The sequence below is a fragment of the Pagrus pagrus genome (genome assembly GCF_965226575.1).
Source record: "Pagrus pagrus genome assembly, chromosome: 23".
Taxonomy (NCBI): Eukaryota; Metazoa; Chordata; class Actinopteri; order Spariformes; family Sparidae; genus Pagrus; species Pagrus pagrus.
This window is the reverse complement of record NC_140205.1, coordinates 4243775-4262910: the sequence shown is the minus strand read 5'-3', so window position 1 is coordinate 4262910 and position 19136 is coordinate 4243775. Positions and strand designations below refer to the sequence as shown.

Here is a 19136-nt window from a genome sequence, read left to right as displayed (position 1 = left end):
GGACGTAGAGGAGGTGTAGTGGATCCAGTGTCATAGTTCATTGGATACCACGGCTCTCAAGCACACACACACACAAACACACATTCACTATTGTTTCCTGCTTCCATTGTGTACATTCTTTTCCTTTATCGTTAATCTCATCTACTTTGGCTAGCTTCAAGGCAGATCTATTATTAGACTGAATATCAAGCTAATCGTAACTCTGTACTACCTACGTAAGTTCAACCTGAATCAAAAAACACACACACAGACACACATTGTTACACAGTACAGAGCTCAGATGTCTGGTGTCAGGTCTCCGTCGCCCGTCACATTGATTGGCATAATTACCTGACCTGTGCCGGGAAATAACTGCTGGTTGAGTCAGTCCACGTTGGATTTTTTCTGTGGAGGACATTAGCAGCAGAAAAAGTGTGAAAACCCTTTATAATCATAATGATACATGTTGGAGCAGGTAGGCAGGGAGAGAGGAAAGGCAGGGTGAAAAAAGTACGATGGTTTCACCGGCTTCTCGGCTACAGGTGAGTGAAACTGTGGAGCGAGTGGCTGCCATGTTAACCTTTGAAAATCTGCCTGTAACAAGGATTATTACCAGCTGTAAAGCAGGAGTGAAACAAATCAATTCTTGTGACGCTAATTCATATGACTCCGACTGCTGTTGACTTTTCAAGACAGCTGTCCCTAGCTGTGAGGACTTTGTGCAGGTGTTTAATTTCTGTGTGTGGTGAATACATGTTTAAAATGTAGATGTTTCTTGAAAGAACAGAATCCTTCTGAAAAGTTGACCTTATTGGATGGTATTTAAACCATAACTGATGCCAGTGTAGGTCACTTCTAGTTCAGCTAAAAGAAGATAAAGAGAAGTCCTGTGTAAAATAACTTGTGTCCTTTACCCTGTGCATTAGTGTGCTGTCACTCTTTCTTGTATTTAACTAAAATATAACATATACACATCTAGAGAACACGGTTATGTGTTGTTTTGAGCTTCAGACAACTGATTAAAACACGTAACAATTACTTAAACGCTCAATACGTAATTGAGACAACTAGCTCTGGAGAGAGAGTCGGGTGTAGAGCCAGACCTTCTGGAGGAATAAACACATCGGATTCTGCTCTGGTCCAGAGCCATTTACCGATGGGAGGAGAGCTCAGAGATTATTTTTTAACTTTTACAATTAAAAAGTGGAGTTATCTTCACTCCTGCTTATAAACCTACCTGTAAAACAAAATATGACATGTGCTTACGTAGGCTTAAACCAACCAGTTTCAACCAACCATATTATGACATCCACAACCGATCTTTAACTTTTCGTAGCAAAGGAGCTAAGACTCATCAGTAAGCTGGCTAGCAACAACATGTTACATGGGTGTGTCTTTGTGTGTTAGCCACCTCAAACCTTGTTCTGTATCCCCAAAATATTGTGGTTATGGCCTGCTGGCTTGCATTCAGCTTCAGCCTGCCCATCCTCTTTTACTTGGAAGTACGTCATGATACGCAAGCTAGATATTCTTGAAACATGTTTCATCTGGACTTCAACATTTGCAGTAAACATTTCTGAGATTGTGTTTCATGTGAGTCTTTCACATTTTAAGATGTATTGGCACAGGTTCGTAAGTACAAACACACATTTCTCACATCGTGCTTGTAACTAAATGATTATGAAAGCTTAGGTAACAACATGTAATAGCTGATTACAAAAGCAAATATCTGCCTCCAAATTTTGAATTTTTCATCACACCTTAAACAAACATTTGCCTGCACAGCGAAACCGACTCAACACTAAACCCACACTGGTGCAGTTGTGTCTCTTTTGTCAACCAACTTCTCCCACATAATCACAACATCTTCTGCTCAGCTAGTCAGAAGACGTTAAATTCGATTCCTCCCACTTGCAGCTGCCTGTTATTCTTGTGGATCTTACTTTTGTTCTCACTTTATCAGTAATCACAAATTGCCATGCCTGGCCATGCTGAGGCACACAGACGCTGGGATTTTCTGAAACTGGTTAAGCCAGAAAATTACACCAGTGCAGGCTTGTTTGCCATCAATGATACCACTCACCAAGAGAAGGGTATTTTCTTCCCACCTTAATCACCTGAATAGTTCAGAGCTTTTATAAACACTTCCTACTGTAGTAACTGTTGACCCCTCTGTGGTTACTGAGGATCTGTATTTAGAAAACAGTTAAAGAATTACACATTACATCATCCTCAGTGTGTAGGCTGAGAAATAAAGACAGTGTTTGTGTAAAGTCATCCCACATGAGGTTTCTGTCTTAACTGCATTTATAGTTTACTGTAAAGTTACTGAAACAAACACACACACACACACACACACACACACACACACATGCATACATAAAGCAGATTCTCTACAAATATAATTACTGGATGAGCTGCCGATGCTCCCGCTGTGCCGTTGTCATGGCGACGCTGACAACCCACCTCTGCTGGAAGAGGAGGAGGAGGAGGAGGAGGAGAAAATAAAGAAAGAGGAAAGGACGACAAGAGAAGGAGGAATGGTGGAAGAGGAGGAGCAAAAAGAAAAAGAGGGAGATTAGAGGGCGGAGAGAGGAGGAAGATCTGAGAGAAGTGATGTTGGAGACAAAAAGGAGACAGCGTGGAGGAAGAGGAGGAGGAGGAGGAGAATAGAAGAAGAGAGTGGAGGAGGAAGAGGAGGGCGATTAGTTCCAGAGACAGTAAAGAAGGACGGGGCCATGTAAAGAGAAGGAGACAGAATTATAGAGAGAGTAGGTGGTGTTAGATCTGTGAGCAGCTGCATTCAACTCTGTTAAGGTTTCAATGTAATCTCTTCATCAGAGGCTTCAACGCAGCGAGTGTCTGTTCCTCTCTGCAAGCCTGACACGTTTAATGTTACATTAGCTGTGGTGATGTCACTTATTTCAAGATCTGTAAAAATACGTTAGGTTTGATCATAAATGATATTATTCCTCCATTATTTTAACTCTGCTTGACCTGTTGAGTCTTGACGACTTTCTTGAAAGTGTTTTTTTTTTTTTTCTGAACATTATGTGTCACCCAGTGTGCTGTTACTGTAGGTGGCTGTTACCCAAAGTGTGCTTACCCACTCCAACAGGTCATTACCAGAAGAAACTCAGTAGATTTACTCATGTACATAAAGTACTTTGGTACTATTTTGATCTACCTATACTTTACTGGGTATTTGTACTTTGGATGGATGGATGCTACTTCATACTTTGGTGTATATGTTGCCTGATAAGCATTGATATGAAAATTCTTCTTTTTAAAAATTTTAATGCAGAAAACGTTGACCATTTCAGTGAATTGATGTCATTTTAGACAAAAACAATATTTTGCCAAATGTAATGTTTTTACATCCAAATATCGGTATCAGCTTCAGCCCCAAAAAATTGAGTAATGGTTAGGCTCTACTTTGTAGATTTATAAAACAAGATGTGTGGCTAGATTAAAACATCCAAGTCAGACATAGTTTGGTACCTAGAATGTTTGTTGAGTTTGTTTTCTGCCCATAATTATCAGATCAGTGAGTCGTAGATAGTGGCATGTTTTGTTGTTGTTCCTGTGAAGAAATGTGATAGCAGTTCAACTGACGCTAGAATCCTAGTTCTGTTGAAATTCATGTCCTCGTACATAAACAGTGATATGGGTAACTGCAGGTCACACTTCCACATGCCAACAATGTGACATGCAGACCTGTTGATCCAACTCTTTCCAGGAGGCGGGCTGGAAATAGAGAAGAAAAACCAAATAACTGTCATAATATAGCACCTACAAGCAAATGAAGGAACAAAACCAGCATTCTCGGAAGTCAAGGTCGACCGCTATCAGTTTGCAAGTGAGCAGTCGTCCTCTTGCAACACTGATGGAATTAGATGAAGGTTGTTCATGTTGGTGCAAGTCATTAATTCCCATAAACTTCACGGCAACGCCTCATATCTGCGTATCTCACATCTCATCTTTCCGCTTTCTCTGCTTGTATAATTCTTTTTTTTTTATCCTCACCTGTGCATTTACAGAGAAAACACGTGTTCTTTGAGAGTGTCTGCATCTGTCTGTTTTTTCTTAAAGTCGACAAATTATTATGTAAGACACAAAAATCCAACGCTGACTGTTCGTGGTTGATGTGGTGTGATTTGTCCTCTGTCACACGGTGGTTTTCCTTTTATTAATGCTTTAAAACAAGATTTATTTTTAGAGTGATGCACTCTCGCTGCCTCTTTTGTGGACAAAATCTACTTAAAATAACTCTGAAGCAAAGTAAAAGTGTGTGTATGTGTGTGTGATGCCATGGTTTTGATGTGTGCAGACCACAGAAAGCTTCACACTGCAGTTTTTGCTTGTGTGTGTGTGTGTTTAGATTTTAGGAGTGCGCTTTAATGCCTGTGATCCTGTCTGCTTTTAGTAGATTAGTACTCACTCAAATGTAATGGTGGCCTGTGACCTCTGGATGAAAGTGTCTGTGTGTCTCTGTGTGTGTGTGTTTGCATATTTTAATGTGTATTCCCATTTACCTTGTTTCGTGTCAAGTACATTGATGCAGCTGATGGGTCTTTTTTAAGTCGCTCTGACTTTCCCTCTCTGACTGTTGGCAGCGTAACACACTCAGGTACACACTTTCATGCAAGGATTGTTTCATTATGAATAGACTTGCACACACACATACACACACAGCCTATTCATTCATATCTGATCAACCATAATCAGGTTATAATAATCCTCGCCGCTCAACAGTCAGACACGGCAATAAGCAACAGGGTTAAGTGTGTATGTGTGTGTGTTGGATGTTCAAAGTCTAGTTGAACAATCAGGATCTTGTTTTCATTGTTTTAGCCATCATTTCTACTCGTTATAGTTTATCCACCAACTTAAAGAGGCAATTTTTGTTAAATATGACCAGAATTAAGTGAAAGACATTCAAAAGATGAACTAACATCAACAGAATGTGAAGAAACAACAGCGTTGACGTAATGTCAAAGACATCTGCGTACTGTGTTGCAGAGATGACTACTCAAGTTAGCATGCTAACCAGCTAATCTGGCTCGTCCCGTCTTGTAACACCGCTTTGTACTGGCAAGAGGCGAAAGTGTGATAGGCCCTGTAGTTTCAGCTGGGCAATACTGTATATGTTAGCGTAATAAATTAACAAAATAAACTAGCAAAATATCAGGAGTGTTACCTTTTCCTATCAGTTTCATAGAAGAGATTGAATGCTGAGCTGAAATCAACAAACAGCATTCTGATGTAGCTGCTCTTTTTCTCCAGGGGTGTGAAGACTGAGTGGAGGGCAGTGGATATGGCAACCCCTGTTGGGATTCACATAACCTCAAGCAAATCTCAGTCAGATTAAAATGAAACAAAAACTACAACAACTAAAGTGTATAAATAAAACAGCACAAACCACAAACAAGCCTGGCATGTCCTTTAAATAAACGTTATACGTAGATGTCCAACGTTCACTTTCTGCCCTCGGTTTCACTTCCAAATAAGTAGTTTCAATAAAACTGTCTGATCGTCTGACTGCTCGTCTTACTTCCCTTAATGGATGCGGTTTGAGCTCGTTCTCACGTCCTTGGGTCGCAGCGGTTGAGTTTCAACTGCAACTTATTAAACCCAAAGGAAAACATGACCGAAACTACAAAAATAAGACACTGATGGTAAACATCACATGAAGTGTGTATGTGTGTGTGTGTTTGTGTGGTCCCCTGTTCTATGTAGCATATGTCCAGTCACCATACGTCCTTGTATTTGTGCTGTTGTCACCCACGCAATACTATTTATAGCCCAGCAGTCGTGAGGGTGCGTACATGCATATGTGTGAATGTGTGTGTGTGTGTGTGTGGTTGTGTCAGGGTGTGTCATCAGGTTACAGTGTGTGTAAGTGGACTCCCCTTTGTCCTGGTTGATAATTTTAGACAGACAGCCACTGAAACTTTCAACAGAGGGTTCAGATGCTCTGTGCAACGTTTTCCACTGACAGACAGACACACTCATACACGCACGCACACACACACACACACACACACACACACACACACATACACCGGTTGATTCCCGTAAATACCAGGTCACTATACAAGTCGTGCTCATCAACCACATCACCTTCTAATTCAGAAATTCTCAATTTTCCGGATCTCAGAACGTCTGGAAGTTTGTGTGAAATTATATTATTGAAATTTTCACATGATACAAATTAATGACAAAATTTGATAAAAATAACTTAATTATTAGGGTTTTCTCTTAAAATGAGATGTAAATTTTAATCTGGGCATTAAAAAACACCACGTTTCAGTTGATGGAGAACAGGAACGTTTTGTAATTGAATGAAGTCCATGGTAAAGATAAAATCTTACTAAAAGCACACACTTAGCAAGTGTAGCAACTGAATACATGTAGTAGGGATTATGTAATGAGATTGTAAAATATGACGCACTATAATAAATCCAGATTACATTTTTTTAAAAGTGTAGTTACATTATGCTCACATTGTCAGGGATTAATTGATCACGTTTTCAGTTTTTCAATCTTTAAAAGATGGCCCTTTTTTGTGAAACAGCGTCCGACATGTTGTAGAAGACACACAGTACATCTGTAGTTTGCACTTGCACTTGTAATGAAAAAGAAGAAAAAGGATCTGAAATTGTTGTTGCTGTGTCAGTTTCCTGTGTTTAAGGTGCAATATAGTCAATGTTTGATTCTGAAGTAATCCAAAAGAATTGAGATTAGATTACCATTATTTTCATAATCCAATGGATTACGTCACTATTTACAGTATCTGACTACATTTTCAGGTAATCTGATTTAACCCTGTAAGTAAAAAATCAACCTCTTTTAGGGAAAAATGCACCAGTCCTGGAATAGTCAATTTTGATTTATGCACCACGGATTCAGATTAACTGTAAGAAATGTTTCACTTTTAAAAAGTTTGCATCTGTAAATATTGTACTGATGTTGACCTTTTTTGTTGTAGATTTGACAATAATATGCAGTTTAATATCAAAACTGCCGTTGGAACGAAAACTTCTTTAAACGGATGCTATGTGCATTTTTTTTTCTCCAGTTATACTATAAAAAAAATTCATAGTTGTTATTTATTAAGAATATAACAGTCAAAACTTATCAGGGCTGTGGGTGTGTTTTGATCAGATTGATGGACAGTGTGTTGGTAACATAACGGAACAACGCCACCCACACCTGTCATCATATTTTAATTCAGATGTTGCTAAAATCTGATTGGTGCAACCACAACATGTGTTTTCCGAAATCAAACCAGAGAGAGAAGCTGGAACAAAGATGAAAACATTGAACATTCTCAGGTGAAATAACCAAAATAATTAAAACTTTGGCAGAAAAGGTTGTGTTCTGAATACAAACAGGTTTTCTGGGCCTTTAAAGGCAACTTCACCGCAGGAAGATTTGTTTTTTTTACTGCTTTAATGAACATTCATTTGTTACTGATAGTTAAACAGTTAATAGATGAATACATAGAGATGGTGTTGTGACAGGATATGGCTGTTTCGTGGGGTTGAAGGCGGTGATGGTGAAGAAATGGAAACGCAGAGAAATACATAAACATGTCGATGACAGAAAGTGGGGAGAGGAAGTAAAGCCTAATAGGGCGAGCGTCAGAGACTGAAACATGGAGAGAGAGAGAGAGAGAGAGAGAGAGAGAGAGAGAGATGAGTGCTGACTCATGCTCCGACAGAACAGATCCGTCTCTCGTCACCCCAAAGTGCTGCTGGCAGTCTCTCCTCCAAGCTGTTCCCACTTCTCCTCAACCAAATATCTGCAGCTGAACCCGCTGAAACATGGTCTCATAACATGAATAATTAACTGACACACTAAATTATACTGAAATCTAGTTCTCTGTGGTGAGAGAGCGGTGTCATACATGAGGATGACAGTGTTGATTTTTGCATCAGTGTCACCTCTTTACAAGCATTTCCGGCTCGATTGCTAATAAAGTTTTTGTTTCATGTTGTTTTTAGGAAAGCGATCTCCCGCTCAGGCCTTCAGCACCTCGGTCCACCCCAGCCCTCCCTGCCCCCTGCATCCAATGGGCCCAACAAGGACCTGCGCACCGGCGTGGACTGGACGGTCAGACATGCACATACACTCAGCTTATATAACGGGATATGAATAAGGATCAGAGTTCTGTGCTTTGTTCTCTGCTTCTTGATCATGTGTTTTTATTGCATATATATGAGCTGGACGATGTGGGCAATACAGAATATATAATACGATATTCTGAAATCTCCTCAACAGCACTTTATAAATGCTATCTGGGCGATATTTTTGATCAAATGCATATATACATTGATTTTGTAATATACAGTATTATAAGGATGACAAAATATGAATTTGGGACAGATTACGGTATGATTATGATACATTATCAGCATTTTTGCTGATAAAATTGATTAATTTAGTCTTCTGTGTGATTGGTTACTCCTCTCAATTAATAGCCTATGAACACTTAATGTAATCTGTATCTGCAAAGTAACTAGTAACTAGAGGTATCAATTAAATGCAGTGATGTGGAAGTATAAAGAAGCAGAAAATGTAGAGACTTAAGTACAACACTTGAGCAAATTGTAGGTAGTAGTTCCCTGATATGAACCAAATAAGATTTTGACCATGACCAAGACAAATGTTAGATCAACTAGAACAGTCTGGTAAGTTCAGAAAATTACATCCGTTTACTATAATGCAGCCATTAAAACCAGGAAAAGACAACACTTATGTCATGTCATGCTAACGATATAATATCGATACGTCACCAAACCCAGAACCGAAGAAGCCTCTTGGATGAGACTTGAAACGTCTTCAAGAAAATGAAACAAGTCCAGTTGCCTACGTTACAGCACTTAGTAGCACCCAGCCCTATATGTTTTACTAGATTTAACACATGCAGACTTAAAGGCTTTACACACAGGCGACGTGACGAATAAACAACACAAATATGCAAATATTTGCTACGAATATGTTGAATATAATGCCCCAAGTGTGGAAAGGCACTGCGCATGTACTTAAATGGAGTTAAATTCAAAATGTACTTTATGCATCTACAGGTTCAAACACTGCATAAAAACACAGTTGTCCCAATCTGTCTTGTCCTTATTCTGTCTGGGCTGAGTCACTGAATGACATTTGGATTTTCATGGTGACAGATTTGTTACCAGACTGCTTTCAACCGACATATGTTCATGTGGAAATGAAAGGCAGCAATTTTCTTTTGGATTTTTTTTTTTATTAGAAAATGTCTCTTTATAACTGAATGCGGGAATTAAAGTTTTATGTGTCAGGCCTTTATGCGATTTGAGTTTTTCTGGGTTTATTTGCCAGAAGTTAATGGATTTCATTTACATAACTGTGCACAAAACTAAAGAGCCATTTAAAAACACTTTCCTCAATTTAGACAGCAATGCCAAAAAGTGAAACAAAAATGTTAGTTGGCATCGTTATTTCCATTTAAATCCATGTGAATGCAAAATAAGAGCTTTATAAGGACACTTCACAGAGACATGCACAAATTCATGTTTGTCAATTTCAGCTGTGGCACTTCAAAGCTGTTCAATCAAGCAATTTGTGATGACAAAAATCAAACCTTTGAACATTCAAACAGGAGATTAAAATGTTGTAAATTCCACATTTTTACAGAAAAAGGTCAAATCAATGAAAAGGTTAGAAATTTCTGTAATTAGTGACTTTTACTCTTTAATTAATCTGAAATGTTTTACTCTGGAGTGGTCTTTATTAGGCAGAGCTAACATCCTAGCATTTACCAGCTCCAATCACATCTGAACCTTCTACAGGGCCCAAACTGAAGCACCTTGTTCTTTCTTGTTTTGAAGATTTGAAGTTCAGCCAGACAAATCTGGAGAAGGAAAAGAAAATATATGTATATATTTCTTTATTTCTCTCATTCTTCTCCCTATTTAATTTAATTTTCCCATTTGTTTTTGGAAATATAAAACCATATGTTATGTGATTCATTTATTTATTTCTCTTCATATATCCACATCATTTTCTTATTCTTTTACAGATTTTTTTTATGGCACTCCCATGACTCCATAGAATACGAGAAATAACATAAATTCTTTAAATAAGTTTGTAAATGACTTGAAACCAGGTTTTCTTGTAAAAATATATACAAAAAACACAAAATACTTGTAAATCACAAAATATGTTTTTCAGAAGATCCACTGCAGATTCAGGCTTTTTGGTCTACAATAATCACAGAAACAATCCAAGATCCTTCGATCTGAATTTGTGATGATAGTCTGTGTTTCTAAAACAGGATTAGCAGAAACCACCGCTGCCAACTTCACCTTGTTTACAATGGGCCCTGCGGAAGACAGACATGCTTCTATTTTTATCTTATTCAACACGAGAAGAACGACAGAGGGAGGATTTTTACTCAGAATCATCAGTTCAATTTCCAATTTGGAGCTCTGAAAAGAAAACAAACAAGGCTGTTCCATCCACATCCAAAATACTTCAAACTCATTGAAATCTGATTCTTGTTTAATCAAGTTCAAAAACAACCAGAATGTCTGTGTGGGAGATTTATAGTCTCCAGTGATCTTGGTCGACTAATAATCTGTAATAATCTTACGGTATAAATGAGCACTGAGTGAATCGCACATCCATAATGTATACTCAATAAAACCTGCTGTATAATTAATTGGAAGTTGTAAGTAGACAAACTGTTGCCGGCTCACATCTGAGATTCCCCTCTGGCTCTGTCTGCAGGGACACTTCCACCACGTCATCGCTGGCCTTTAGCTCTCTGCAGGACACACACACACACACATACACGCTCATATATAATCATTGTGCTTAAGCTCTCATTAATATACACTCAGGGGTTGATTTACTACGGCTTTATGGCCTCCTTTTAAGTGCTGATGAGTCAGGTAGTGTTTGTCGTATTCACTAAGGGGCCACTTATAGGTTTTGGCAAAATGACAGAATAATGGCAGAACTTAGAAACTAATTTTGTTTATTTTTAAGCATTTCTACTTCACGTAGCTTTATTGATTGACAGCTGTGGCAGAGAGGCAGTTGTGGCTATGAGTTAGAGACAGAGAGACAGATTAAAAAAAGATTACAGTCAACATGTCAGCAACAGCTACAGTACAAAACACACCCACAGTCCTGATAACAAGGCAAAAAACCCAAACTATTTTTCACCTTCTAATCTCACCAACACAAATGTATTTTACGACGAAAACAAGACCTTCTGTAAGTATATTATAAGATTATTTAGTTTTTGTTAGCTTCTTTTCTCACATATAGCTGGGAGCTACAACGATTTGTCAGTCAAAAATAAATTTAATCGCCTATTTTCATAATCAATTAATCGTTTCAGCTTCTTAAATGTGCAGTCTTTCTAAAACAGAAAAAGAAAACTCAGTTAGAAAAGACGTCAACTGTGTTTGTGCACATTTGTCATGAAAAATAAACAAATAGATAAATAGAAGAAATAAAACATACAACCCAAAATGTTGTGCTCCTGATGATATTGTCTCTTAGGCAATGTCAGTCAAGTCAAATAAACATTTTGCTTCTGTACAATAATACATGGTATAGTATAGTATGGTTTATATACTGTAAGTATCATGGATAGTGGCTGTTTACTAAACCTAATATAATCCTTCTACATGTATGCAGCCATTCACGTGTGTTTCCACTTGAATCTGTCGCTCCTGTAGCATTTTGATTAACATGCGCTGTGAAATTACACACCCACTCAGCAGCGGCAATTATGTGCTTGACACACTCGTTGACCGCTTTCACTACGGTGTATTCATGTGCATATGGTTGCAGTTTAATGTGACTGGAAATAATCTTGAGCGAGAGATGCACAGGGATAATGTGAGTTATTATTATTATATCATTATTTCCCCCGCTCTCTGTCCGCGTCTCTGCAGGAGAACGCAGTGAATGGCGATCACCTGTGGATGGAGACGAGTTGTTCAGGAGAGCTCTGTTATCTCGGCGAGGACACCTGCCTGCTGAAGACCGCAGTGAGTAGTGCACACACTGACCACTCCTGTGGTGCGCCTAACTTTTTCATTTAGGTGCACCCAATTATTCATTTAAATGTATTTTCCAAGCACATTGTGAACACGGTTGTACACAGGAATAAAGGTGCAAATACATGTTTTGTTTCACATCGCAGAACAAGCGACAACAAAATGGTGCATGGTATCTTGCTGCCTTTTGTTATTGTTTTTCTTTCAAAACTTTCCATCCATTTTTCTTTCAGTAAGACAAAATAGAAAGAATCGATGACTTCAGAATCAGCAGCAGTTAATACTTGATGTCTCTGGGTTTCACAAGATTTTGGAGTAACCTGGTTGGAATTAGGTTAAGTAAAGATGCAGTATTGCATCAGTTGTTTGCAGCAGCGGTATGGTTTTATTTTTTTCTACTGTCATTCTGGATTTCTAATGAAAGTATTGACTGAAAGGAAAGAAGTAAAATGTTCCTGTTCATTTGAAAACTGATTTTAATGCAGCTCTCGTGACAGTAACTCATTTAAAGTTGGATAAATGTTGAAAAAAGAGACCCACATATAATAGTACAGCACAAACAGCCTCCTTCACGTGTTATTTTAAAATGTTCAAAATCCACATGCGATTCACTCTACTCCTCACCCCTCCTTCATGATTCATGGATCAAATAATGGTCGCTCATAGTTCGTGCACAGAGCAGGTGGTCCCAGGAGTCTGGAAATGGAGCGTTTTGTATCTTAAATGCAGTCTTGTAATTTAGCGTTATTTTAAACAGGATGCCACACTCTCACTCAGATGAACCGTGTCTACAAAGCAGCATAAGAAATCACTCAGAAGATAGAGAAAGTGAACTTAAAACTACAAGTACACAGAGATGTATTAAATTATAGGTATTATGGACACTGTCTGCATCCATACACCTTTTAAAAAGAACAACAGCACTTTGAATGAAGACCTGAGATCTAACCTTTACAACTGACAATGATATAATGACACATCTAAATATTTTTACTGATGACATGTAATTGCAGTGTGTGAACAAGAACAAGGTGAGAATGCTGGAACTGCAGTGGAAATTAATTCACTATAATCTTTGTCATACATTTTAATTAGAAAAGTATTACGTCAGTGCTTTTTGCTACTGAAAAGGACAAGCTGACCTCAGAGGAATCTCAGATTGCTTTGACAAGTCATGGTTGACATGAATAAGCACATTCCTATCTGTTCTCGGCTAGTTATGGATGATTTAGTCTCAGTCTTCAAGGAAAAAGTCTGAAGGATGCTGGGAGGCTTTAAACTCAACCCTGCTGTAGAAAATCTGTGAAGTATTGCATTATTTGATCTTTTTTGGCCTCAAACATTTAGTTGAAGGAAACCATCCCAAATGTTTAGAGGGGAAGTGGCTCTCCTCTTCGGTGGAGCTGTTAACAGCTTGTAGACATCTGAAACATTCAACAGGTTCTCACTCCCAACATGTCAAATACAGCAGCTTCACCAATCTCCTTAACGTTCAAACTGCTCTATCTACACCTCTAGGGCCAGTTTTGGACATGAAGGACTCCAAAAACTGACTTCATTTTGACTTTTGGACTGTTATTATGTTGTCACACAGTCGCGGTTTGGTTAGGTTTAGGCACCAAAACTACTTGGTTAGGTTTAGGCACCAAAAGTAGTGCCTTCCTACCAAACAGTTTATATCAACATTGCAAATATAACCATGGCTACTTAAAAGCCAATGTGTGATAAAAGTTCCTGTGTTGATACTGTTACAGTTTACTTGTCCAGGACCCAACATTCCCCAACATTTTATCAGAGCATCTTGGAAAAGAACATCTTGCTTCCTTTTCTCTTGATAAAAGAACATTTTGTGTGGGACTTTCTCACCATGAGATCATTCAGAGCCACCAGCCAATGAGAAGGTCTCTTTTTCTGTATGAGAGTAGCGCCGTGCCATAAGTGTTGCTCTCTGTGACAATCAAGGGAGGACCTATTGACCACTCCATTATCAGCTGTCGTTACCTATAGTTTATGTCTTGTTAGAGTGAGGGCAGCAGAGCAATGTTATTTATTGAAAGCAAACAGCACTTTGGCTTCTTGACTGTTTGCCACTGTGTGATAAATGACCGGGGTTATCGCTGAGCCAAATCAATAGCTTCTGAGGTTTTCTATTTACAAATGTACATGTACTACTTTCCAACATTGTTAACCGGTTAATTTAACCTTTTTTATCATTTTGAGTGAAGAGTGGTGTAGAAGAATAACTGAAACAGTTAAAAGTCATGGTCTGGAGGATTCGTTGTTCTGTTAATGCTGTTGTTAAAAGGCTTCTGAAGCTTTTTTAAACCAAACGTGGAGAGGAGTGAAATGTTTGGGCACCTTGAACAGTCTGTGTGCTTTTATCTGCGTGTAACCGGGTTAACACATCGTCAGTGTTCATTCTTGCACCGCTCGTGTTTGTTGTGCGTTTCTCACCGCCCTCTGTGCTGTGTGTCTGTTTTCTCCTTTAAGAAGTCGGCCCCCAGGAAGAAATGTGCTGCCTGTAAGATCGTTGTTCACACCGGCTGCATAGAGCAACTAGAAAAGGTATGACACACACAGACACACGGAAAGGAAAAGTATCCTGGATAAACATCCTTGCAAGGGAGCTTAATGTGTTTCTGGCTGCCAAAAAAGAAAAGTTATTTTCCATGTTATATACAAAACTTACGTACCTGCTAATCTTGGAGCAAAAACTGAATAGAAAGAGTTTTGCTGTTGTCCAAGGTGCAGATGACTGTTACTGTAATTGTTCACGTGTTTATTTGCGTTTTTGGCACTAATATTTTTTTGGAACAAAACTGACATTATTTTTATATTTTGTGCCAACGTTCGTGGTTTGTTATTTGTTTTTGTTTGTTTTTTCTCTCCAGATTAACTTCCGATGTAAGCCAACCTTCAGAGAGGGAGGATCACGGTGCCTCAGAGATGTAAGTTTGTGTGTAGCAGGTTGTGTTTTTTATATGTGTACAACCTTAGACATGTGAGAGAAGAGGATTACTCTTATTTTTACAAATCCTGTAAACGTGAACGTGTTTGGTTTTTCTCTTTAACAGCAGAACATACTGAGACATCACTGGGTTCACAGACGAAGACAGGAGGGCAAATGTAGACAATGTGGAAAGGTAACACACACACACACACACAAGCACACACACACACACGTTTACAATTATCACTGTTCAGACTTACTTCAGTATCTTTCTGTCTGTTTCTGCAGAGTTTTCAGCAGAAGTTCTTCCACAGTAAAGAAATCATCGCCATCAGTTGTTCCTGGTGTAAACAGGCTGTAAGTATTTCTTCGTCTGTGTTAATCCCTATAGAGTAAAGCAAAGATGTACATACATGTTCACCAGCTCTACAGTAGGATCCACGTCAAATTGTACTCACTCCGCCACCTAAACACACCTAATTTTTTTCATCATGATCCATGTATTATTCCCTGAGAAACCGTGGAAAAACGTCCTATCTCACAGTGTTAAATAAAGCGAGAATCAATTTCTGGATCCGTCCCTTACTCTGGATCGGCACCAAAAGTTAATGGGGTCTATTCTGGGCTCAGACTCATCCTCCATCCAAGTTGAGTGGAAATCCATGGCAATAAAACACAGAGTGAATAAAACAAGCTTAAAGACATAAAAACTAAACACAGAAATCACAAAAAGACTAAAACAGAATGTCACAAAGCAAATACAATCACAGAAAAGCAATTTTAAAAAAGTGAGTTTTCAAAATTGATTTGAAAAGACCTCAGTCAGGTCAATCAAACATCTAGGATCCCTGACTGCGAAGGCTCTATCACCTTTATCTATTAATCAAGACCTTGGAACAACAAGGAATGATGCATCTGAGGATCTGTAGGGGTGAGAAGAGATGTAGCTGTTAAATAACCTGGAGTGTGGCCTCTCAGGGCTTTATTAGTAATCAATAAACTCTTAAAATCAATTCTTAAAGCGACAGGTAGCCTGTGTAAGGAAGCCAGGGTCGAGTCAAATCCTGGCAGCAGAGTTTTGGGTGAGCTGGAGGTGAGAGAGGGATATTTTACTGATCCCTGAGAGCAAGGAATTACAACAGTCTAATCCAGCAGTTGTGGATGTCATGAAGGCAGTTTAGCAGGTTTACAGTGTTGTGATGTTGTTTGTGTCACAGCTTCGATAGATTTATGTATCATCTGCTTACAAATGGAAACAGATATATGCCTACGTCTAAGGTGGCCAAGAGGGAGCATATAAACTGATGTGTATTTTTAATAAACAGAATAAATAATAACAAGGTGTGTTTCTGTCGCAGTTCCACAATAAGGTGACGTGTTTCATGCTGCACCAGATTGAGGAGCCGTGTTCACTGGGGGCCCACGCTGGAGTCATAGTACCACCCTCCTGGATCATCAAAGTCAGGAAACCACAGGTGTACACACACACACACATACAGACACACACACACTCCCATCACAGGCGTCCCTCACCAGTCAGTCCACTGGTTGATGAAGCTGTCATTTTGTGACAGTAATGAGAAACGACTGTGTTGGATCTAAATTTAAAACTCTAAAAGAAGGCGTGTGTGTGTGTGTGTGTGTGTGTGTGTGTGTGTGTGTGTGTGTGTGTGTGTGTGTGTGAGAGAGAGAGAGATCTTGGCGATGATTTGATATGAGCTGACACATGTCTGATCTGTCTGAGGGAACTGTGGGTTTGTGTCTGCCTCTGTCATCACACACACACTAACACACACACAACTACACACTCACACACACACACACACACACACACACACACACACACACACACACTCAACTACACACACACACACACGCACACGCACACACACACACTTACACATATATATCCCTCAGTCACATCACATGGCTCATTGCACTTTTAATTACCATCACAAGGGACAATGTGACAGTGAACTAACTGTTGAACTCTGTGTGTGTCTGTGTGTGTTTGTACCCTAGAGCTCACTTAAGAACTCTGCCAGGAGAAAAAAGCGGACATCTTTCAAACGAAGGACAAGCAAGAAGGGACTGGACGTAAGTAACACTGCGACAGAGAATATTGTTGTGCATTATGTAAAAGGTTCAGATTTATATATTTGATTTATTCCTTTTCAAACACAAGATAAAAACTGTGTGTCTTTTGCAGTTTTTTGAGAAGTGTAGGCTATCAAAAAAGGCAAACTGCAAAATGGTCGTTGGTCAAACTGGCCTTCATGTGGGTTGCTAAGGCTAGGTGAGCCCAGGTATGAATGGTTAAGCTGTCTGGGGAGGGGTGGGTGATAAGTAATGTAGTAGGCCACCTCCTCTGTTCAAAGACGGTTTGACGTAGATGGATTTGTTTACTCATCTTTCAAACCATCTGTCTTGTCTGGCCTTGATGTTTACATTGTTGTCCTCAAAGGAATTATTTTTCTCCTTGAGATGTAAGTGGACAGCAGATTCTTGACCTGCTGTAGAATAGCAGAATTCTTAAAAGTTATTGCTTTTTCTTCAACCGAAAAGACACGTAGCAGCACTATGTCCTCCATCACAGCTGAAAATGTAGAAATGTCTGGCTGTGTCCTTCACGAGCCTTTCCCAGAGCCACCTGTGAACAAAGCTTCGAATATTCACTGTTGATTACTACCGAAGCTCTGGAGCTCAAAGTATGGTATTCAGGACAGCCCTAGCTTTAACTTTATGTCCATGAACTAACTGATTAATCTACTAATCATTTTAGCATTGTGTTTTTTGTACAATATTGTATTGATACTTTCACATAACATTAATTATAATGACTTTCTTCATATAACTTTTTTCTCTGTCTGTCTCTTTCTTTCGTCAGGAGTCTAAATGGCGTCCGTTCATGCTGAAGCCTCTCCCCTCACCTCTCATGAAGCCCATCTTGGTTTTTGTCAATCCAAAGAGTGGAGGCAACCAGGTCAGAAAACTTTGAAATAATATACTTTTATCATCATCTATGATTTGAGCCTGTCATGTAATCTATACTCACTCTGTACTGTTTCATAGGACTCATAGGAGAACTTACATATGGTTATATATGCGCACAAATTATTCTATAAATAACTGTCTCTAGATTATCTTTAATCAAAATTAGCTCACGTCATTTCTGCCAAAGAATATCAACATGTTCTTGCTTCCTGATGGTATCAGACTTTAATAAATGATGATTTTATTCATTTACACCTCCACTGTTTGAGCCAGTACCCTTCAAGAGTTATTACAATGTGCAGAACATTTAATGAAGAAGACGTCAGTTTGAAACATTATTAGTTTTATCAGATAAGAAAAACTTCATTATTATTACATCATGCTGAGATTTTTGGTAGCAGCTCCAAATATAGGACCTGTTCTAGAAATAAACAATGCAGTTCTGATAGGGTTTTATAGGGTTGTGTCTGGTTGTGTGGACACCTTTTAGTTGCAGGTGTAGGTTATTTAAACTATGTAATATTAAGAAAACTCTTCTTGCCTGTGTTTCTTTCTGTGCGTCCCTGTAGGGTGCAAAAGTGTTACAGATGTTCATGTGGATCTTGAACCCTCGACAAGTCTTTGACCTGTCACAGGGAGGACTAAGAGAGGCGTAAGTACCCTTTAACACATTGGGTTACTGTCAGTGTGACATTCTGAACAGACTGACTGACGTTTGTGCTAATTCATGAACGTGTAAAGGATGTACTTATTGTGAAACAGTGTTTTCTGTCGCCAATTTAGTAATAATTCTCTACTTTAGTCATTTAATATCACAGTGTTATCACAATCCAATGCGGGGATAAAATGCTGTATTTTCTCACTTGAGTTTGAGTCATTGTGGGTCGAGCCATTTTCATGAAACTTGGACCAATTACACCCACTCAACACCAATCAGCTGTGCTTTGTGCCGCAGAAGCCTCTTTTATTCTACAACTGTTCTGCTTTGTGCACTTTGTGAATCGTCAGATTGGAGTTGTATCGGAAAGTGCCAAATCTGAGGATCCTCGCCTGCGGAGGCGACGGCACGGTAAGACTCTCTTCTGTCACAATCTGTTTCTATTCTGTGCTAAATTTTTGAAGCTTATAGTTTCTGTGCATGTCTCTGTGTA

General features: G+C 38.9%; 1 protein-coding gene across 3 annotated transcripts in view; it reads left to right on the top strand.

Moving 5' to 3' along the window:
- LOC311252359 (diacylglycerol kinase iota-like) overlaps positions 1-19136 on the top strand; it is a 74804-nt gene that overhangs the window by 29012 nt on the left and 26656 nt on the right. For 2 of the 3 annotated variants that reach the window (XM_084345441.1, XM_084345440.1), the window contains exons 2-12: positions 7989-8097; positions 11937-12032; positions 14532-14606; positions 14933-14989; positions 15116-15184; positions 15280-15348; positions 16350-16466; positions 17014-17088; positions 17879-17974; positions 18555-18637; positions 18994-19054. In XM_084345441.1, the coding sequence (XP_084201567.1) occupies positions 7989-8097; positions 11937-12032; positions 14532-14606; positions 14933-14989; positions 15116-15184; positions 15280-15348; positions 16350-16466; positions 17014-17088; positions 17879-17974; positions 18555-18637; positions 18994-19054 (907 nt within the window). The remainder of the gene's footprint in view (positions 1-7988; positions 8098-11936; positions 12033-14531; positions 14607-14932; positions 14990-15115; positions 15185-15279; positions 15349-16349; positions 16467-17013; positions 17089-17878; positions 17975-18554; positions 18638-18993; positions 19055-19136) is intronic. The other variant, XM_084345442.1, reaches the window with a different exon arrangement.